This window comes from Coenobita brevimanus, chromosome 86 (assembly GCF_032717465.1).
Source record: "Coenobita brevimanus isolate Jiangsu-jjx chromosome 86, ASM3271746v2, whole genome shotgun sequence".
NCBI lineage: Eukaryota > Metazoa > Arthropoda > Malacostraca > Decapoda > Coenobitidae > Coenobita > Coenobita brevimanus.
This window is the reverse complement of record NC_137039.1, coordinates 27681400-27704993: the sequence shown is the minus strand read 5'-3', so window position 1 is coordinate 27704993 and position 23594 is coordinate 27681400. Positions and strand designations below refer to the sequence as shown.

General features: G+C 40.4%; 1 protein-coding gene across 1 annotated transcript in view; it reads right to left on the bottom strand.

Moving 5' to 3' along the window:
* Positions 1–23047, bottom strand: part of Tnks (tankyrase) — a 41963-nt gene extending 18916 nt beyond the window's left edge. The window contains exons 1-13 of the mRNA XM_080280831.1: positions 22852–23047; positions 20972–21196; positions 19752–19847; positions 18112–18319; positions 15567–15711; positions 14542–14650; positions 14266–14387; positions 13573–13774; positions 6674–6814; positions 5694–5925; positions 4211–4376; positions 3691–3879; positions 1879–1980 (exon numbers count right to left, since the gene is read on the bottom strand). Coding sequence (XP_080136957.1) covers positions 1879–1980; positions 3691–3879; positions 4211–4376; positions 5694–5925; positions 6674–6814; positions 13573–13774; positions 14266–14387; positions 14542–14650; positions 15567–15711; positions 18112–18319; positions 19752–19847; positions 20972–21196; positions 22852–23035 — 2121 coding nt within the window. The 5' untranslated portion in view covers positions 23036–23047. The remainder of the gene's footprint in view (positions 1–1878; positions 1981–3690; positions 3880–4210; positions 4377–5693; positions 5926–6673; positions 6815–13572; positions 13775–14265; positions 14388–14541; positions 14651–15566; positions 15712–18111; positions 18320–19751; positions 19848–20971; positions 21197–22851) is intronic.
* Positions 23048–23594: the final 547 nt, after the last annotated feature.

The following is a 23594-nucleotide window of genomic DNA, read 5'->3' as shown; positions in this document are numbered from 1 at the left end:
CCCCAATATTAACACTTCTCACCTTCCTCACCCAATTATCATCCCCCATCCTCTCCACATGTCCAAACCACCTCAATCTACCTCTCCTCATCACAACACCAATACACTCCAGTCCCATCCTACCTCTCAACTCTTCCATTGTAAACCCAGCCCCTCCAGGCCTTGGACGCAGGGACGCACTGCACATCCACCTAATCATTGTCATTTCTGTACATCTGAGCCGGCGAATGTCTTCCTCCTTCACTGCCCAGGTCTCACTGCCATACAGCATTACACTCCTAACACATGCTGCATACAAAGACCCCTTAGCACGTAGGGAGAGCCCTCTCAATGTCAAGAGAGGCAAGAGCTCCCTGAACTTCTTCCAACCACTTCTCACCCTAGCCACAGAGCTAGCTCCAGCCCCACCTCCAGCACACAACATGTCTCCCAAATAACAAAACTCTTCCACACACTCAAGAGATTCACCAGCAAGTTCAATCCTTTCACGTCTGACGATCTCCACCTGCTCACCCCGGCACGCCGTACACATAAAATCAGCATTATCTCGCAGTCTACCTCTGATACCACTACATCTCCTATGCACCCACTTATCACACACACCGCACAAGATGGAATTACTTCCCACGCCCTTGTGGCAAACTGCACATGGCCACTCTCCCTCGTCTTTGACAGTACCGCCACCAACCCTAGATATCATCACTTTTGTTTTATCTGCATTTACCCTTAAACCCTTTTGCCCCATACCATCTCTCCACTTCCTAAACCTTTCCCCCGCCTCCCTTTCATTCTCTGCAATCAACACCAAATCATCAGCATACAACAACTCCCACGGGAGTCCGTTTCTAAAGTCACGTGAAAGGGCTTCAAGTACCATGATAAACAACATGGGACTCAAGACTGACCCCTGATGCACACCAACATTCACGGAAAACTCATCACTCAAATCTCCATTCACTCTCACCTGGGTGTGAGCACCCACATACATGGCCATAACCACCCTAACCAGCCACTCCTCCAAGCCAAGCTTTCTCATTGCCCACTTCACCAACTCTCTAGGGACTCTGTCAAAGGCCTTTTCCAAATCAACAAAAACAAAATAAAGATCCCTTCTCCTACCAATATATTTTTCCTGAAGCTGTCGAACAATGAATATGGCATCAGTGGTCCCCCTACCTGGCATAAACCCAAATTGCATCTCATCAATATTCACTCTTTCTCTAATCATACCTTCTAAAACTCTCTCCATTACCTTCATTATCTGATCTAAAAGCTTTATACCTCTATAATTTCCTCTTTCCAGGGCATCACCCTTCCCTTTATACACATTTACAATTACACTCTTCAGCCAATCATCTGGGACAACACACTCATAAATAATCCTATTTATCAGGTCAGTGACTAAACTCACCCCTATATCGCCTGAGGCCTTCAACATTTCGGCAGTCAACCCAGACACACCTGCTGCCTTCCCCACCCTCATCCTGCCTATTGCCTCACTCACAGTAGCAGTATCAATCAAAGGCCAAGGGCCAGACACTGGATCTGCTGGCTCCAAACCTTCCCTGTCCCAGTCAAACTCCTCATTCAACAACCGGTTATAATGCTCTCTCCATGCATCTTTAATATCCTCACTGTTCACCACTACCCTTCCTTCATCATTCTTCACACACTGCTCACCTATGATATCCCGATTATCCCTCTTCACCTGACCTGCCACCCTAAATATATTTTTCCTTTCCCCATGATTTAGGTTATCAAGTAATTGTCTCTGTGACTCAGACTTTGCCCTGTATACCTCTCTCCTAGCCCTATGCTTGGCAGCCAAATATACTGGCATAAGTAATGTTTCATTAAAGGTGGTGTGCCTATGCCTACCTTGTCCTGAGCATTAACATCAGCACCATTCTCCAGCAGGAACTCTGCCACCTCCAGGTTGTTGTACCCAGCAGCCAGGTGTAATGGAGTGGAATTCCGACCCTGCAGACAAATGTAGAGGGCATGGAAAATGAAAGAGTGACTAGAAGCGTGTTTGTGAGTCAGGTGAAGGGGGAAACCAAGGATGAGATGGAGGGATGGTGTGAAGAGATACGAGAGGGATGCATGAATCATAGGGAGGGCAGCCAAATGGCAGATGACAAGGCGAGATGGATGTGATTTGTGTGTAGCGGCTGGCTACACAATGACAGTAATCCATTCACGCAAAATACTCACAAAGCTAACCCCTACAATGGAGTTTTTTTTTTTCCTCAGCTATATCTATTTTCTTTTTATATACATCAACAGCTTGGAAAACTCTTTCATTAAACCCTTCAATATGAAGAGACTTTGCTAAGTTACAAACAGTACTGTTGTGAAATGCATATGCTTTCAATCATATACAGGTGATTAATCACAATGTGTCAAGTACTAAATTTATATGTCTATCTATCTATTGCCAGATGCCATAATCCCATAAGGGGTGGCCACCTGCCCTTGAGTTATCTGTTCTACAGGGAGGGGCACTAACCCTCCACCAACCCACTTGCTGACAAGTATGGTTTGGTTATATAGTTACCACCCAGGGTTGTAAATGGTTTCTTGGCTTACAGGAAACCACTTCTCTTGTCACTCAATGTAAAGCCACCTGTAAAGGAAAGAAAAGCAATAAGAAGTGACAGGAAAGATGGGAGAAATAGTAAAAGAGGAGAGTAGGCACAGAAAAAGAATGATAAAGGCTAAGGAAGAAATAGGCAGCACTACATCAAGTAAGTGGATGATGGTCGCCACCACCTATATGTACTCCAGCTAAAATACTATGTAATTTGGCCACATTACTTTTCCATTACGCCAGTGTACTAAACTAAACTGACACGAGATCGAGCTGGCTGGAGGAATGTTGTGAGGAGAAATGCATGATCAGGGATTTTGGCACCCCTTGTGAGCATGACAGCATCCGGATTGACTCAACCGGATACGTTTGTGTGAAGCTGCAGAATGTGGTGAATGTTTTTTGGCGTATCCGGTAGAGCCAGGATTCCGGAGTCTTGAATGATGAGTGAATGGAAGTGTGGCCTATTTGGACTGGGCAAGTTTGTGCTGTCTGGACATTGCTAATCCTCACCCTGCCCTTGGGTGGGAAAGGAGGTCCGGATGATGATGATGATGATGATGACTAAACTCAGAATCATCATCATCATCTAATCCTGTGTTACCCCATGAGGAACACAGCAGCCCGGGGCTAGGCAAGTTGGACCTAACATTTAGGATGACAGTGACCAGCCTCACTCATCCCTGAGTGGCATTATGTGAGCAATAAACCCCAACCAACCCTTGGATATAAACCTACACAAGCTCAATCCAGCTGGAGCACCATAATTACCTGCTAAACCACCAGGTGCCATAGTTTGGTTATATAGTTACCAACCAGCATAGTAAATGGTTTCCTGGTGTACAGGAAACCAATTGGCTTGTCACTCAGTGTAGAGTCACCCGCAGACAAAAAAGGAAAGAAAAACAGAAGAGGAAGGAAGGAAGAGAGGAAAAGACAGTCACCTGAGAGCAGCACTACATTGAGTGAGTGGATGGTGAGTACCCCAAATAAATTAAAAAGATATGAATAGAAAAATAATTAACAAATGGCCTAAAAAATATAAAGATACAAGACAAATGGTACAGTATTATTCAAACTGACTTGACAAACACACCCACCTGAGAGTCCCTACAGTTGATATTGTCAGTATTAAGAAGCTTCTGTACCCTGGCTAAATTACCCTTCTTGGCAGCATCTAACAAGGCTGCATCACCCCTCAGGAGATCTCCCACATCCTGGTCACTCTCTTTCACTAAGTCCAGTGCTGTGTGACCATCTCGGTTCTTGCGGTTGACATCTGCACCATGCTGAAATGCCGTTTGCACATATATCGTATTCCATTATTGTATATACCTGTACATAATGCAGTTGCTACAACTTATATTCACTCCTTTGCACAATACCGGGTATCCACATGCCACCACCACCACCAGTGTCAGCTCACTTCATTGCAATGTTACATCACTCTCTGCAAAACTATACAGAATAGGAAATGTACTAAACTTTCCAAGAGCAGCTGTGCAATATCATACAACAGAAAAAAATGGTACTGTAGTAAACTTCCCAAGAGCAACTGTATAATATCATACAAAAGAGAAAGAGAGTACTAATTTCATGATTAAGGAAAGCCATACTAACTTTCAACAGTAACTTGACAATATCGTATTTGCCCTTAGCAGCTGCCTCATGTAGTGGTGTGAACTTCCATAAGTCAGCCACGTTGACACTGGCCCCATGCCTAACCAGCAGCTCCGTCACTTCATAGTGTCCATAGGAACAAGCGTTGTGGAGTGGCACCAGGCCTCTGTAAAAGAATGTCTCGTTAAAAATCATAAGACAAGTTTTATTACTACTGTATAAATTCCTTACTCCTTTAAAACCCACTAATTAAAACAGGGACAGATTACTGATTTCTCATCTATTCTTTTTTTTTTTTTTTTTCCATCAGCACAGGACCATCCCAACTTCCAGTCACAATCAGACCACCAGTTAATATAAGCAATATAGTCAGGGTACCATCATTACCATCATCCCAACCTCTTTTCCTGCCTAAAGACATGGTGACATGGGGTTGAGAAAGGAAAAAAAAAAATGATGGAGAACCTTCAACAGCCTGTTCAATTAAAAGGGCCACACACTCAGTCCCTAACCCACCAGTGCAAATGGATGAGAGTGTTGCCCACTTCCTCTACCACAATATCTCCTATGAGTTCTACATCATTCAAATGCTGAAGTCTGTCTATCTATCTACTGCCAGTGAACTTAATCTCAGAAGGGGTGGCCACAAATAAAATTTCTCCATGTCACCCTGTCCACCCTTTCTCAAATCCCACTCCCCCATCACCCAACCTTTCCACCCCATCCCTCCATCTCATTCTCAGGATCCTCCATCCTCTCCTCATCTCCAACCTGCACATATACACTCTCTTAGTCAATCTCTTCTTCTCTATTCTCTCCACATGACTGTCTCAAAGTATTTCTTCTAATGTTGAAATACCTGGAATACACAGACTCTGAACATCCATAATAAGGACTCAAGGACCACACTCAAAATAAGTGAACTTATGACTGACTGAAGATGTGCACCAGTTTTACCTCAAATCATCACTTTCTAAACTACTGCAGGTACCCAGTACTCATCTGGTCTGCACACAATGAAATGCCATGCCTAATAACCCAATAATAATAATATATGAATATTCTAGCCTTGTGTCACGGCATATTACCATACATCAATAACAGTGTCATGACTTGGCCTTCTTGAAGCTGCTTCTGTTATATCCTAGTACTTAACTTAAAGCACAATACCAGACCATTATCATGTCAAACTCAAACCACTTTGTAAAACACACTTCTAATATACAAAATTAACATAGTCACCATACTCTAAAATACCAATTTTGTTTATACAATTTTCTACACAAGCTGAAGTAAAAAAAATCAGAGAAAGAAAAACACATTAGAAACCACAAAAATGCTTATAAAATCCTCATCTGATACAGATGTCCTGGTCCCTCTAATATGAAATGTCTCTCATGAACTACCGGTAAATAATATCAGTCTGAGACTGCAAGAATAAAATATGACATCACTGGTTTCATGGAGTTAATGTGTGACTCACCCTTTGTCCTTGGCATGTACATCAGCCCCATGCTGGAGGAGGTACTCTACTATAGGGACACGGTTGTACCCTGCAGCGAAGTGCAACGGAGTGGAATGTCGTCCATCCAAATCCCTCACGTTGACCAGGTGGGGCTGTGAGCTAAGGATCTGCCTCACACAATCTATGTCACCAGATTTTGATGCCTCTAACAGCTGCTGCTCTATGTCCACACCCGGACCAGGAGGATCCTCTGTTGAATATACATATACCCATCATGAAACAAAATACATTGCAAATACCACCTGTACTTTGTATTTCCATCAAAATCTTTAAAACAGTGATGTACAATCCCAACCTAAATGCCCTGACGTTTCTCTGATATTTGCACTAGAGGGGCAAGGAGTCCCAGTAGAAGTCATCCTCTCTACTATCACACAAGCTATGACATTGCTTGTTGCCAGATTCCAATGCCAGATAAATTATATTGGATTTTCTAAAATGTACCACCATACAAAAGACAAGTTAAAAATTGAGCCAAACCTTAATATCCCAGAATCAGATTAAAATGGGTAATTTAAATTTTATTCTTTTTACTCCGGATTTCCCAGTTCTGGTTTCTTTAGCACTGAACTCTGACTGGTACTTCAGTATTTATTCACCTCAATTTGGAGGCACTCTATAAAGAACAATAACCATACCAAAGTAACGTGGTCATTTTTATTTTACCTGGTAGCTTAACATTTAGCCTGAGTGGCAAGTGATCAACACTTGCTGCTAAAATACTCAGATTTTTTACATCCAAAAAGTTCTCATCTTTAGTATGTTTTACATTAATTATTTTTACTAGCAATACTTAGTAGAAAATTTAAAAACAGTAAAACAATAATATCACAACCTTCAACAGTAACAAGTGGATTTGATACAGTGCTGAAACAACAAAGATGTAATGGGAAAAAATTGGCCAAAACATGAAGCCAAGTGGATGTACCGGTACTAACCAAGCAGGAGGCGCTGTACAGTATCAGTGGACACTTGGGCGGCAGTGTACCCCTGGAGTGAGATGATGGTGGGGTCAACACCGTACTGCAACAACACACGGCAACCTTGAACCTCTCCCTCACGACCACAACGGTGCAATGCTGCAAAAACATATATGACTTTAACCTGCTCACAGGAACCCTCTATAGGTCAGGACAACTTAAGTATTCCAGTCCAGCTGATGACAAGTATTCTAATCTGGTAGGAGTGAATCATAAGATGCTATGAGTGTCAAGTGCTGTAATGAAAACACTTCACCCATGCTGTGTCTTGAGTACTTGAGTACTGGGAGTCATTCAAATGAAAGAATTACACCAACATACTGAAATAGAATTTAGTGTGAAGATACAACTGAGAGGGTTTCCAGGATTCTGCTTCCCAGCCAACTTAAAAAATACACTAATACAATAATATTTCAATGGATCAATCTAGGCACCTTAATACACTAACATAACCCTTTGTACTTCAATAGATCAATCTAGTCAACTTAAGCAATACACAAACACAATCATTTTATAATTCACTGGGTCAATCTACCTAACTACAGCCTGACACTGCATGATGTGAAATGTAGCCTCAATTTAACAGGCTTCTGACACTTCAGTCCTGACCCACTAACGATCCCTCCTTCCAAAACAAACAACCCTACATCATGTCCCCAATCCTGTTCTCAGTCTTCCTCTTTTTCTATCCACCTCCACTGGCTTGACAAGACTGAGTCGGCCTATTCAGAGTATTTCTTTCAGTTTACCACCTCATCATCATAAATAATATATTCTTCAACGGCTTCTTAATCCTGGAATTCACAAATAAAAAATATTGCAATTAAGATACAAGACACAAAATACAGAACTACAGTACTGTATTCTCTTTTTTAAAAATCACCTTTCACTGGCTACTATCCTAGATTCAACTCCTCCTTGACCATGAAAGGTCTGCCCTAAGAGAAAAAAAAAAAAAAAAAAAAAATGTCGAAGAATTTAAAAAAAAATATTATATATACATACTGTATATATATATATATATATATATATATATATATATTGTTACATAGCCTATGATTTCATCATCCTTTGTGTAATTTTAACGCACAGTATGCTGCATGTTTGATCACGAGCATGTTCTGCCTCAGTCCCCCCCTTCTACCGTTATAGTAGAGTAAGTCGTCCTTTCTGTTGTTCAGTGCGGGATTTTCATCTCTTTGTCCCCATGGCTTCATTTGCGCGTCCTTCTTACAAGTTGTATCAAGCTCTGCTGGCCCCTATATAATGAGCTCAGTCTCTGCATCATTGCCACTTAGATCTACTCCTCATTTTGCTCGCATCTCTGTCCTCCCCTGTACAGTTATTATTATTGTGAATTTCTCAGGAAGTCTCCAACCATCTAGCAGCTGTGTGATTTGAGTATAAGTGTTATTGCATTTTGTTCTTGTACTGTATAGGATAAGGTTAATTCTTAGGCCTGGAAAGTTTTTGTAAATTGTGTAGAATTCATTTTGTCAGCCAGTGGTAATAATAGTTTGTATCTGTAATTATTTATCTTGCATTAACTGAGCATTACCCAGTGTTTTTCATTTCGTCAGGGCTGACTTAGATAAATTTACTCATGCTAATTTCGTGTTAATAGAGGCTATTGCAGTTAACCATATATTTAACCTGTTTTTGCCATTACATTATCCTTATGAGTCCTGAATGTTTTGTTGTTAGTTTGAGCATTAAACTTTAACTTGTAATTTTACCTAACTCTTTTGTTTTGAACCTGGAACTTTACGGAACAGTAGTGATTTTTTAGTATTCTCACTTAAAGTGTACATTATCTTTCTCTGTTCCGTAACATAAATTTGGCGACCTCTTATCAGGATATTCAGGATATTATCATAAGGATATTGCTTGATATTTGGTGACTGTTACTTATTCATGATGTCTACTATTACTACACTTGATGAAGCCAAAGATTTTTTGTCAAATGTGCAAACAGTGTGTGATATAGAAAACAGAACAAAGAATGAACTTAAGACTGTTGCTCAACAATTGGGATTTGTTGTTCGCTCTCATCAGTCTAAAGATCAAATTGTTGCCATGATTAATGAAAGCTTGTTTAATGTAACTCCTCCAAATGAGCAAACGCAGATTGAATTAGCTAAGTTACAGCTAGCCCTGCAGGAGGCTCGTGTGAAGGAAGCTGAATTTCAAGCACGTGCTAAGGAGGCTGATGTTAAGGAGGCAAATGCTCGTATTCAAGAGGCACAGGTACAGGCTCAGGCACAAATTGAACTTGCTAGGATTCAGGCAGACCATGAGTATCGCATGAAACAAGGTGGAACTGGATCATCTAGCTCTGATGATTTTGATGTGGCTAAAAATGTTAAACTTGTCCCTCCTTTTAATGAATCTGATTTAACTACCGGTAAGTATTTTCAGTTGTTTGAGAGGGTAGCTACAGGTTTTAATTGGCCCAAGGAGTATTGGCCAGTACTCCTTCAAACTGTTCTCACCGGTAAAGCTCAAGTAACTTATGCATCTTTGCCTCAGGATCAATCTGATAATTATGATGTAGTTAAGAGCTTGATTCTTAAGGCCTATGAGCTTGTTCCTGAAGCCTATAGAGTAAAATTTAGGACAACTTACAAGCAAGATAAGCAATCCCATGTTGAGTATGCAAAAATCAAAGAAGATCTGTTAGAGCAGTGGATAAATTCTAAGAATGTGGATTCTGATTTTGGTAAATTTAAGCAGATGATTTTGCTGGAGGACTTCAAGAGGTGTATTTATAAAGATGTAAGCCTATATCTTGATGAGAGAAGAATAGATAATTTGTCTGATGCTGCAGTTTTAGCTGATGAATATGTTCTCACTCACAAGAGATATTCTAAAGAAAAAGGGAAAGCTGAGAGTAAGTACGTTGCCTCTACTCAGAGTACAGGTAACAGGAAAGAGAATAAAGATGATGTTTCTCAGGAAGTAAATACCAGCTTCACCTCTAGATTTCAGAAAAGTAAATGTACTTATTGTAGTAAGCTTGGTCATACTACGGAAAGATGTTTCAGGAGACAGCGTGATGTGAACAAAAAGGAGTCTTTAAATATTCAGTCAATTGGTCTAGTGTCCACTCTTGAGAGTTCCCAGAATTCTTTAACTGAGTTAACTGAAGCTGCTTTGAGGGGTAACTTAAATTCTCATGTTGGAGCTCCTCTTTTGAGCAGTAACGTGGGTGACACTCTCAAGAGTTCATGTGCTAATTTCCTGTCTGATGGTTTTGTCAGTCCTCTGGACAGTAATGACAGGAAATCAGTTAAAATATATCGTGACACAGGTGCTTGCCAATCCCTTATGCTGACCACTGTTCTAGGCTCTAATGTTAATTCCTCTGATGAAACTGTAATCTTACAAGGTGTGGGGAATAATTACTTCTCTGTCCCTCTGTGCAGAGTGAATTTAGAGTCTGGTTTTGTTAATGGTTCCGTTATGGTTGGGTTGGTTGAGACACTCCCAATGTCAGGTGTAACTTTCTTACTTGGAAATGATATTGGTGGAAGTCAAGTGTGTCCAGCTCCTCAGTTGTCTAGTGAGCCAGTGGCTGCGTCCCAGGATTGTGATGTCCCTGATGTGTTCCCTGCATGTGCTGTCACTAGGGCTAAGTCTAAAGTTACTGGTGATTTAGAGGATAATGATGATGATGATGTTATCCTAGCTGACACTTTTCTTGCTAATTTGGACCACTCACCAGATGAGGCAGTACCCCGTAGTGTTGATAATTTGTCTCGTCAAGAGTTGGTTGAGTTGCAGGTTGCTGACCCTGAGTTGAAAGGTCTAGCTAACTCTGCTTACAGTGAAGAAGAGTCAGCCGGTGCTTCTACTTGTTATTATGTAAAGTCAGGAGTACTTATGAGGAAGTGGAGACCCCCAACAGCATCAGCCGACTGTGAATGGGAGGTTGTACATCAAGTTGTCATCCCTCATGTTTGTAGGCAGGATATCATTAGAGTGGCTCATGATTCCAGTTTGGCAGGACACCTTGGAGTGAGGAAGACTGTGGCACGCATTTTGAAACACTTCTACTGGCCAGGTATCTTCAGGGATGTTTCCTGGTATTGTAAGTCTTGTCACACCTGTCAAGTTGTGGGGAAGTGTAATCAGACCGAAAAGGTTGCACCTCTAGTTCCCATTCCGCCTTTTGAGGCGCCTTTCACCCGTGTGTTGGTGGATATTGTGGGCCCTCTTCCTAAGACTTCTTCAGGATTTTCTTATGTGTTGACCCTGATTGATATGGCTACTCGTTATCCTGAAGCCATTCCACTTAGAAATATCTCAGCAAAGAACGTGGTTAAGGAAATGCTAGGGTTCTTCACAAAGTTTGGTCTGCCCAAGGAGGTACAGTCAGACCGGGGAAGTAATTTCATGTCGAATGTTTTCAAGCAGTCTCTGAGAGAGTTGGGCATCACCCAGATCACGTCTTCAGCTTACCATCCCCAGACCCAAGGAGCGTTGGAGAGATATCATCAAACACTCAAATCGATGCTCAAGAAATACTGTTTGGAACATCAAAAAGACTGGGATAAAGGTCTTCCATTCATTGTGTTTGCCGCAAGAGAATCTCCAAATGAATCACTGGGCTTCTCACCTTTTGAACTACTGTTTGGCCATGAAGTAAGAGGACCCCTTAAGTTACTCAAGGAATGCTGGCTGTCGGAGGAAGATGACGTCAACCTGCTGGAGTATGTGATGAAGTTCAAAGAACGGCTGTCCACTGCTTTACAGCTGGTGAGAGAGAATTTAGGAGCTGCTCAGGAGAAGATGAAGTCTTGGTATGATAAGATGTCCAGGTTACGCCACTTTCAGCCAGGAGATCAAGTTTTGATTCTGCTACCAGTACATGGGCAACCTCTTCAAGCCAAGTTTAGTGGTCCTTATTTCGTGGAGAAGAAACTCAGTGATGTCAACTATGTCATCGCCACACCAGATCGTAGAAAGAACAAGCAACTATGTCACATCAACATGCTAAAGTTATATCACAGGCGGGATGAAAATAATCCAGTCTGCACTGTAGCTGTTCTACCCGAGTCTGCAAGTGAAGCTCTCCCATGCAGCATGAGCCTGAGTGATAGTTTGGGGAAGAATCCTGATATCATGAATGATCTCCAGACTAAGCTTTCTCATCTACCTCCCGAGGAAAGGCAGGAGTTTTCGGCATTACTGCAGGAGTACCTGCAAGTGTTCCGTGCCACTCCAGGAAGAACTACTGTGTTGATGCATGATGTCGATGTTGGAGATGCAAAGCCAATTAAACTGCCTCCTTACCGTGTGAACCCAGTGAAAGTTCCTCTCATCGAGAAGGAGCTTGGCTACCTGTTGGACCACATGATGATTGAGCCCTGTCAGAGCGAGTGGAGTTCTCCTGTCACTCTGGTCCCTAAGTCGGGTGGGTCACAGCGGCTTTGCATCGACTACAGACGTGTTAATCAGATAACCAAAACAGACACTTACCCTCTCCCTCGTGTGGAAGATTGCATAGACAAGATCGGAAAGGCTAGGTACATAAGTAAGTTTGATTTGTTAAAGGGATACTGGCAAGTACCTATGACTGAACGTGCTAGGGAGATCTCATGTTTTGTAACATTAGGAAAGGCTTTTGCATGTTCTGTAATGCCATATACAGATTGTTTTAGAGTAATAAGAAATTTCCTTTGTAAATTTCTTTTTCTTTGTGGGGAGGTATTACATAGCCTATGATTTCATCATCCTTTGTGTAATTTTAACGCACAGTATGCTGCATGTTTGATCACGAGCGTGTTCTGCCTCAGTCCCCCCCTTCTACCGTTATAGTAGAGTAAGTCGTCCTTTCTGTTGTTCAGTGCAGGATTTTCATCTCTTTGTCCCCATGGCTTCATTTGCGTGTCCTTCTTACAAGTTGTATCAAGCTCTGCTGGCCCCTATATAATGAGCTCAGTCTCTGCATCATTGCCACTTAGATCTACTCCTCATTTTGCTCGCATCTCTGTCCTCCCCTGTACAGTTATTATTATTGTGAATTTCTCAGAAAGTCTCCAACCATCTAGCAGCTGTGTGATTTGAGTATAAGTGTTATTGCATTTTGTTCTTGTACTGTATAGGATAAGGTTAATTCTTAGGCCTGGAAAGTTTTTGTAAATTGTGTAGAATTCATTTTGTCAGCCAGTGGTAATAATAGTTTGTATCTGTAATTATTTATCTTGCATTAACTGAGCATTACCCAGTGTTTTTCATTTCGTCAGGGCTGACTTAGATAAATTTACTCATGCTAATTTCGTGTTAATAGAGGCTATTGCAGTTAACCATGTATTTAACCTGTTTTTGCCATTACATTATCCTTATGAGTCCTGAATGTTTTGTTGTTAGTTTGAGCATTAAACTTTAACTTGTAATTTTACCTAACTCTTTTGTTTTGAACCTGGAACTTTACGGGACAGTAGTGATTTTTTAGTATTCTCACTTAAAGTGTACATTATCTTTCTCTGTTCCGTAACAATATATATATATATATATATATATATATATATATATATATATATATATATATATATGGAGTTAATAAACTCAGCCTTGGGTTACACCAACAGGAATCCTTTTACTATGAGAGGTCTGCCTAAACCTGAATTTAACCATTTGGTGGTTGTCATCATTGTCATCATCTCCCAATCTCCTTCTTTCACCAAAGAATGGAATAAAAAAAGAGGGGGGGGGGGCTAGCTGCTAACAGCAAGTCCAAATATATGGGTCATGCCTCTCACTCACCATTCAAGTCCCTCCAGTGACTCCGTCTCATACGTGATCTAAAAGTATTAATGTCCACATCCCCAGCACTGTTAATGTCCAGCACTCACCTGTCTGGCCGAGTCCATCCAATGCATTGACTTTAGAGCCATGTTTCAGCAGGAGCTCCATAATATCATAATATCCCTTGTCTGCGGCCACATGGAGGGGCGTGAGGAACTCCTTGTTTTTCTCATGTAGTGGCGCCCCCTTCCTCAGCAGAGCCTCCACAATGCCACGTCTCTTGCTGCCCGTTGATCCAACTGCACAGTGCTGCATCATAAACAGGTTTACTGGTGCTGTGTTCTTTCATGTTATCAAATGCATTCACCTACCACAGATTCAGCAGATACAGTATTCAATATGAAAATATTCAAAGCCTTCATGCCCTAGTGTTCTATTTAATCTTTACAATCATCATCATCATCCTAAACCTTATTCCTACATAAAGATGGGGGAAGGTAGGATCCAAACACAAATAATGTATACAAGAGGGAGAATTATCAAGTCCATATCATGCAAAATGGTCCAAACAACATCATCCAATCCTCTGCTATCCTAGCTCATCCTCATAAGCACAACCATCTCAATGTATTGTTTTTAACATACACATTTTTGAATAAATGTTTGTTAATAAAACATGTTTTATTCAAATGAATCAGTGACATGTATGTCTCTAAAATGCATTTCACTAAAATTATGTAAAAACATGAGGACTACTTAAAAGCAATTACATTTGAACTGAGACAATTAATGACTCATACCAATGGGGTGTTGCCAGTATAAGGATGTTTAAAGTTGATCACTTCTGGGGAAAGGAACTTCTTTAGTCTGGTGGCATCAGCCTGACGACATGCCTCCAAAAGAGAATGACCCTTGTATTCATCTGAAAGGAACAAATAATATGTTTAAAAGGACATTCTTACCATAAGCCAACATCAACCACACTGATACAGATCTAAACACAATACAGTTACAAAGAACTTAAGAAAATTCTACAAGACATAGTCTACACTGAATATGCAGAATGGATAACTTACAAGTTAGTCGGTCTTGTAGGTCCCTAGAAGGGGCAACATCTATTGCAGATTTGGAGTGGCAGTTAAGTAGTGTGGGGTCAGCACCGTGGGCCAGGAGAAGTGAACACACCTGTGTACATCATTAATTTATGGTAAAGACCTCCAGACTGAGTGAGTTGAAGTATTTATAACTAGCACCAAAAAATACTCAATACATTAAAAAAAAAAAAAAAAAAAAAAAAAAAAAAAAAGAGGCACTGGTTAAACAGTTACTTTATACTATAGTTGTTGGCAAAGTACAGTACACATTTCATCAGCAGATTTTACACCATGGGAAAAGGACTGACTAAGAGGGTGTATGTAGGTGAGGTGGAGGGAGGGAGAGGGAGGGGTAGACCGAGGATGAGGTGAAGGGATGGAGTTGAGAGGTATATGAGGGAGGGGGGAGTGAGTTAGGGGGAGGGTAGTCAAATGGTGGGTGACAGAGTGACTTGGAGGCGTTTTGTCTGCGGCCACCCTTTGCGGGATTAGGGCGTCGGGCTATAGATAGATAGATAGATAGATAGGAAAAAAAACTTCACAACCTTAGATCCATACATGTGATACACTGAAGATCTATCTATTTACAGTATCTATTTCCAGATATTTTACATTAGTACCTGCAAAGTTTCATCTCTGGAAGTTTTAAGCCTCATCTTTTTCTGACTGTATCACATTTAAAACTAGAGGGGCACTCAATGGAGCGCACCTATCCAACAAGGGCAACGTAATTTCCAAACCACTCTTCATAATGGGTTAAAGTTTTCTCATCACTGATTAAGGTTTCGCAAAACGTGTTTTCCAGATCCAGAATCTGTAATACAATCAGGAACAGTCCCAAAAGTTAACCAATCGTTCCTTGGGACATGGGCTATCTACCCACCAAATTTGGTCCAAATCTCTCTTTTAGCTTTTGAGTAATCCTGTTAACAGACAAACAAACAAACTGGGGTGAAAACATACTCTCCTTGTTGGAGAAAACAAAGAAATAAATGCATTCCACTGACCTCAACCCGTGACTTTGATGCCGCCTCATGCAATGGAGTGAACTGCCACAAATCCATGGCATTAACATTGGCGCCATGTTTGATGAGAAGTTCCGTCACTTCAAAGTGGCCATAAGAGCAGGCATTGTGGAGTGGCACCAGACCTCTGCAGGAGTGAAAAAAAAAAGAATACAATCTCCACACAATATATGGCCATTACCATAGGAGGAGAGAAGGGCAGACAGATAATAAGAATGATAAAAGTGAAGGAAGAACAAGACACTAAACTTCATATGTGCTACCTATTGTACTTATCATTCTTTTTTTTTGTTGGCCCTCATCTCTTCCGAAATTTCCCATCCTTCCTGTCACTTGTTATTACTCATCTTCCACATCAGGTGGCTCTACACTGAGTGACAAGCCTAATGGCTTCCTGTAACCATGGAAGCCATTTACAATGCCAGGTGGCAATCATGCAACCACAGAATGGGGTGATGTGGAGCCTATTGTGGTGCCCCTGTTAACTGGAAGAAGTGATGCAAATGCAATGTTCATCCTGGAACCAAATCTCTGCATTTTTCCCTGAGCCTTGTTGTGGTAAGGCATTGTCTACCGCAAGAGAACATTGGTTCACAGCACGAGATGGCCTTGCCAGGGCGGTTGCTTGCCTCAAGTTATTGAGTCTGCTCAGTCAGACAGAAGGTGGTTGCTCAACAACTTACAACATTAACCTCTTCAAACAAGCTACACAGCTTTTATATAATTCCTAACTTCAGAGGAACCAGAAAATGAGGGTAAGAGTATATGCTCACCTTGTTCTATGGTATGTCAAATATCATCACTATCACAACCAGGCTACCAAAACAACCACCCTACCTTAAGATGCTTTTATCCAAGTTAATAAAGACATTTAGTACTGAACAAGTTAATGAAGCCTCTAAGGAACCACTTCAGTTCAAAGACTTTTCTAATCTAACAAAAATAATCTCATAATAGCAGGACTACATGAAAAAATCCATAATCATAGTACAGTAAAGTGGTTAAGCTATGGTACATCACCATCATCCGGACCTCCTTTCCCATCCTTGGGCAGAGTGAGGAGTAGCAACGTCCAGACAGCCTAAGTGCCCAATCCAATAGGCCACGTTTCCATTCACTCATCATGCAAGCCCGTAGAATTCCGGCTCTATAAGACACACCAAAAACTTTCAACACATTCTGTAGCTTCACATAAATGTATCCGTTAGAGTCAATCTGGACGCTGTCACATTAAAATAGGGTGCCAAATCCCTGATCAGGCACTTCTTCTCACAACATTCATCCAACCAGCTCGATCTCTTGTTAGTTCCCTTGCCTCACCGATTTCCATACCTCTCTTCCTCAAACAATCGTCCACCATATCCCTCCACCTTCTTGGCCAACCTCGCCTCCTCCCTCCTTGATATTTGGTCAGATATGGTACATTAAAAAAAAAAAAAAGTAAAATAAACTCATGACTGAATAAACAACACCATATTAATACAGAATGAAGCACTGTCACAATACTGCATCATGGTCACTTTGTATACATACTGTACATACCGTACATCATCTAATCCATTGTTGCCCCATGAGAAGCATAGGAACCTGGGGCTTGGATAGTTGGTCCTCAGATTTTAGATAAGAGTGACCAGCCTCACTCATCCCTGAATGGCATTATGTGAGCAATAAACCCCAACCACCCCTTCAATATAAACCTACATGGGCTCAATCCAGCTGGAGTGCCTTAATTAACCATTAAACCACAGGGGCTATAGTTTGGTTATATGGTTGCCACCCAGCATAGTAAATGGTTTCCTGGTGTACAGGAAACCATTTGGCTTGTCACACAGTGTAGAATCATCTGTAGACAGAAGGAAGAGGACAGAAAGAAGGAAAGAAAGACAGAAGAGGAAGGAAGGAAAGAAGGAAGGAAGAGAGGAAAGGGCAAATCACCCAAGAGCAGCACTACACTGACTTAGTGGATGGTAAGTGCCCCCACCTGCCACATCATGTACTAAATCCATCTAGATCAATAAAAGCATTACATTATTTTTCACATGCTTCCTCCACTACCTGCCTTATTGCAAACATTTGACCTACATATCCTCTATCAATCCTAAAACCACTTTGTTCATCTTTGACTAGACTTTCTGACACATTGTCCTTATCTAATAATCCTTCTATATATCATTTGTACAACTGGTGGTCTTATCCCCAGACAATTTTGCACTCATTTCAGCTACTTTTGTATAAAGGAACAATCAAAGTCTTTTCTTAACTCTATTAATCCAAGCAACAGTTTTACAAATTTACTGTAGAAAATGATGCATGTACCGTATATGTAAAGACCCAGTAGATGAAAAAATAATGGTTCAAAGGTGGAAAACCATATTTGGAAGAAATACTGGTACATAAATAAATAAATGAATAAATACTGTACTGGGCCATGGAATGGGGAGGAAGTAGGAAAGCCACAAGATACAATGCTTAAGGTCATAGCTAATATCTACAATATACACAATATTCTTCATCATTTTATACTTACCCTTTATCCTTGGCATGTACATCAGCCCCGTGCTGAAGAAGTATGGTGACAATCTCAGTTCTGTTATATCCAGCAGCTAAGTGCAGTGGGGTGGATTTGCGGCCATCTGAGGCATGACAGTTAACATTGAGGGGAGTCAGCAGGGTCAGCAATCGCTCCTCATTACCAGTGCGTGCACCTTCCAGCAACTCTTCCTTCTTGTACTCTCCTGCACCAACAGCAAACATTTTATTAAAAGCACTTAATGATGTACTGTACAACTAAAACCAATAACAAACATATTTGATAAAATACATTAAAGAACACCTAGTACAGTAGTGTCCCTTAAAGTTGTCAAGATACATGAAAGAATTGTACAAACAATATAGAAGGCAACAGCCTCCCCATATTATCCCTCATGGACCCAGCTCGGCCCACTGCATAACAGGGTATACTACTGTATTACGCAGTGCAACAAAAAGTGTTTTGTAACCACAAAAGGATTTGGTTAAAGAATGTGCCTCATGCCACTAATAATATATTACCCTCAAGATAATTTAATACTGTATAACTGTAATGTATATGAGACAAGATTGAACAGGGTTTTTAATTGATCTGAGCCTTCTTTTTCATGGTTGGCTGAACTGTAAATAATTACATTTTAAATGGTACTGGGTAGTACACTAGCATACAGACTGGTACAGTATACAGTACTTACTAACTACTACCTAACCATATATACTTTATCTTCTATAAGCATCCTACCATCTGACCACATCCAAACATTACATACTTATGCTTTATAAATGTGTTTTCAAAATACATAAAAAATGCAACACATCATATTACATACAGTGCCCAGTAATGCCACAATCACAACCATTACCATACCTTTAATATATTAAAAAGGGGAAGCGAAGGTAATTAATTGTGAAGGATGTCTCCAAAACTGCATATCAATGGAGTTCTTCACAGACATTCACAGCTCAACTGTGTAGGTATAGCTCTCCTTAACTTCAAGGACAGAATGATAATTATTGTACCTTATCAGCTTTATCTGTACATCTGGGTTAAGGAAAAATTCAGCCAACAGAGATGATGCTCATACACCACATAAACTGTGTTCTTAGGGTTAAAATCAAACAGGCCTAAGGCAGACACAGTACCAGAAGAGGGTTTACAATTTGCATCTCCACTATTACATCATGCTTTGGCACAAAGACTGTGAGACATAATATTGGCAAGCAGACAAGGCCTTTAAAATCAAGCAATGGGGGAGGAACAGTTGGCAGAGTTAAACTGATTTTTTTTTTTTTTTTATGCTGTACAAAAGAGAAGTGGTATTCTTACTGCAAACCTTAAAGTGACAAAAGGATATGTTATCAGAAAATAAACAGCTAATTAGAGATGTCAGACAGAGTGAAATAGGGAGTTGTGTTGCCACACCAATACAACACCATCATCTGTCATTCTGTTCCTCCTTCCCTCACCCCCCCCCTTCCTCATCCTCCTCTCCCTCGTCTTCCCCCTTTCCAGCCACACTTTCCTCATCTTCACTTTCTGTGAGTATTTTCTCACTTTTTTCCCTTTCCCTTTGCTTTCCTTGATTCAATCCCTCTTTTCTCCCTTGCCTTCTGTTTCTTCCTTTCCATAAGGCTTACCAGTGAGAACAGAGCGAGCATATGCATCAGCCAGGTCTAGTGCTGTCTTGCCATCAGTGTTGCGGATACTGTGGTCACCTCCATTTTGCAGCAACACTGCCAAACAAACGTGTACATTAATATATTGTACAGGTAGCCTTAATTACTTAGAACAGAAACATAACAAACACTCTCAACACTAATTACATTATTCTTAAACACATTTTGAAATTGTACTGGGTAGGCCATAACGATGTTTCTGCTCAAAGAACTTGACTTCTGGGTTGCACAGCTTTTGCAGAGGCCTTCCAAGGAATTTCAGAAGAAAAACTCTGCAGGACATTCTCATGACATTATAATAATACAAAGTACTGCATATATGTATATATGATAAACTTTTATACTCATGAAGGCATATACATCACCCAGCAGCAATATATACCAGTATATATATATATATATATATATATATATATATATATATATATATATATCTATTGCCAGACACCATAATCCCATAAGAGGTGGCCATTTAACTTTGAGTTATTTGTTTTACGGGGAGGGGCACTAACCCTCCACCAACCCACTTGATGACACGTAGGGATCACATGTGGTTTGGTTATATGGTTACCACCCAGCGTTGTAAATGGTTTCTTGGCTAACAGGAAACCATTTGGCTTGTCACTCAATGTAAAGCCACCTGTAAAGGAAAGAAAAGCAATAAGAAGTGACAGGAAAGATGGGAGAAATAGGAAGAGAGGAGGACAGGCACAGAAAAAGAATGATAAAGGCTAAGGAAGAAGTAGGCAGCACTGCATCAAGTGGGTGGATGATGGTCGCCACCACCTACCATATATATATATATATATATATATATATATATTACAATATGCATCAAAATGTAATACGTACATAATTTACATAAATTATTTATAGCCTATTCTTTACATAATTTATATAAATTATTTATCACCTATTCATTAGATAATTTATATAAATTATTAACTGCTTATTCTTTGCAATGCAGACCCCAAAGTGAAATGGTCCTGACAAAGAAGCACTGCAGAATCACATCAGTTTGAGAAGAGATAATGTTTTACAACACATGAACAGCCAATGCTATTCTGAGAAAGCTCAATGATCAGTCAATCTTAGGATACAATCCCATAGTGCTTGACATAGCCTACACAGCACTATTAGCCTGATTTACCTCATTTAAACAACTTTGGAGCTGAACTCACCGATGCAGACATCGAATTTTGACTTTGAAGCTGCCTCATGAAGTGGTGTGTAGTTCCAATTATCTCTGGCATTGGGGTCTGCACCGTGCTTGAGAAGTAGTGACACAACCTCAGCATGGCCGAATGAACAAGCATTGTGGAGTGGTATCAGACCCCCATCATCACGTGCACCCACCGCTGCTCCCAGGGTGATCAAATGTTCAACCACATCACGACGACCAAACCCTGAAAAGCACAGTAATGTATTCACTTTTAATACTGCAAAACAACACAACATATAAGCCTTTAAAGTTAATCCATCCAAACATATACTACAAAACCATAGTGACATCACACATCCATGTCTTACACATATGGTATATTAATACAGTATTCAAGGTGTCACTAAGTTTTTTTTTTTTTTTTTCCACCGCTTCATACATGCACTAATCCCCTCATGAGGGGATTTTTTTTTCCTCAACAAATTCCCTCCAACACTAAATATGCTTAGCACACTGCACAATAATTCTTCTCAATCCACCTCATCACACACCTTTGCCAAATTCATAAATGCAACATAGCCATCTATAATTATGCTACACTAATTCTGTAACAGTGGATGTAAATATGATAAGCTCTGAATGATAACCAAAGTAACAGTAACAGTATATTAACTGCACTGTAAAGAATACATTCATATACAGTATATCTACTATGCTGACCCCTTCCCAAAACAGGTGGCACTCTTAAAGATTTTATATTTAAGTTAACGCCTTTGAATGCTTAGTCATATCCCCACTGCTTAATCCATTAAACCCTTCAATCCAATGACATCTTTTCCATTCTATTCTTGCCATCTTTAGGTGCATTTATTTAGCATAGCAGAGACATTTTAAACTGGAGGGTTTAGATAAGGTCTTCATTAACCCCCTTCACTATTGGGGGTCTGTCTTTCGCTAAACAAAACTGTCGGAAAGTATCAGGTGTAAGGTTAACAATATGTCATTAAACTGAAATGGTTAAAGAAGACTGAAATAACTAGGATTTTACTCCAAGTATTTTCTCACAAATTCTTTTAGCAGCTGGAAACACCCAATACTTAAGAGGATTAAAATAAATATTATAACTTAACTTTTTCATCCTGAGAATACTGGTACCCTTTTCATTTTGTTCTATCCCTCATCAGACTAGCCTAATTTCCTCACACTCAAAGCCTTAATCAAGGATGCATTTAAACTTTCAAGTCTGAAAAGTAACTTCTGAGCCAAATAAAATCATTTGTGGATGCCAAAAATAAAGAACAAAAGCCTTTCTAGGGTTGAAGTGTGATGAATCTAGTCTTCTGCTTGAATAGCACTGGTATACCATTGTTTTGTCTGACAATCATATCACAAAGAACAGTAATACAACCATACTACTTCAAATAATGGTTATCAATATTTAGTATGACAAGATGATCCAAAATATGCCCTTGATCTGAACAGCAGTTATGTTTGCCTGGCTGTGATATACCGTACTATATCCTATATTTACCTTGATACCAATTACCCACTATGACAAGAGCATTAATTACATATTCAAAATCTGCTACACATCTTATTAAACTTGTCAACAATTTCATTATTACAACAGCCAAACTAGGTCCAAATGACAGCATACCAAGAGTCACGCTTCCCTTACTATGGTGTAGGAAAATACGGACGAGCAAAAAGACAGGCCATTCACCTGTTGTATGTACGTGGTTGCATACATATATATTAGCAAACTCACGCCACGACCCCCACAGATTTAACCATTGGGGTACTGGCAACTTCCAACTTACAGAAAAATACCACAAATTAACGATAAGATGAGTGAAAGTACAAAAATATATCAAGGTCTGCAAAGTCTTAAGAACTGACCTGCTGCGAAATGTAGGGGCGAAGATTTCCTGCCAGCAGTGTCCCTAGCATTTACATTTTGTGGCGTGGCTAGCTTCTTCACTCTCACTAAATCTCCATTCCTGCATGCTTCGAAGAGCTCTCGCAGAGGGTCGCTTCCTGATATTTCATTTTGCGAGGCCAAGGCAGACCTCCTAGAAGCCATTGTGCCATTGTAACCCACTGAGGCAAGTGTTCAGGTTCCTGACGTGCTCCACTAACCTTGCTCTCATGTGCCTATATAATGGAAAAGTGAGACAATTACAGTAACCACACAATTTATTTACTAGTTATATGTACGCAGAAAAATACAGGAGACATGGTTTGTCCTCCGGCAACGTTGGATACAAAATTGGTCACCGTACGAGCAGAGGAATCGGACAAAGTAAATATCTCGCAAAAGGCGGGATCTGGCGAGATGTTTTGAGAGTGACGTCACTGGAAGACAGCAGGGGGGCGGGGATTTAAAACACATACGTGCATTATGCTTTCCTATTTCTGCAATGGTTGGTGCTGAAACTGAAAACTGTACATAAGGAGAAGTTTAGGAATTTTATTCATCATCATCATCATCATCATCCGGACCTCCTTTCCCACCTTACGGCAGTACCTTCTCGCACTATCGTCATAAGCTACCAATACAGGCCATAATTTCAAATGGAATGAGTTAAGCAAAATACAATATACACGTACAGTCAACTCTGTGGTTTAATCTTCTCTCAAAA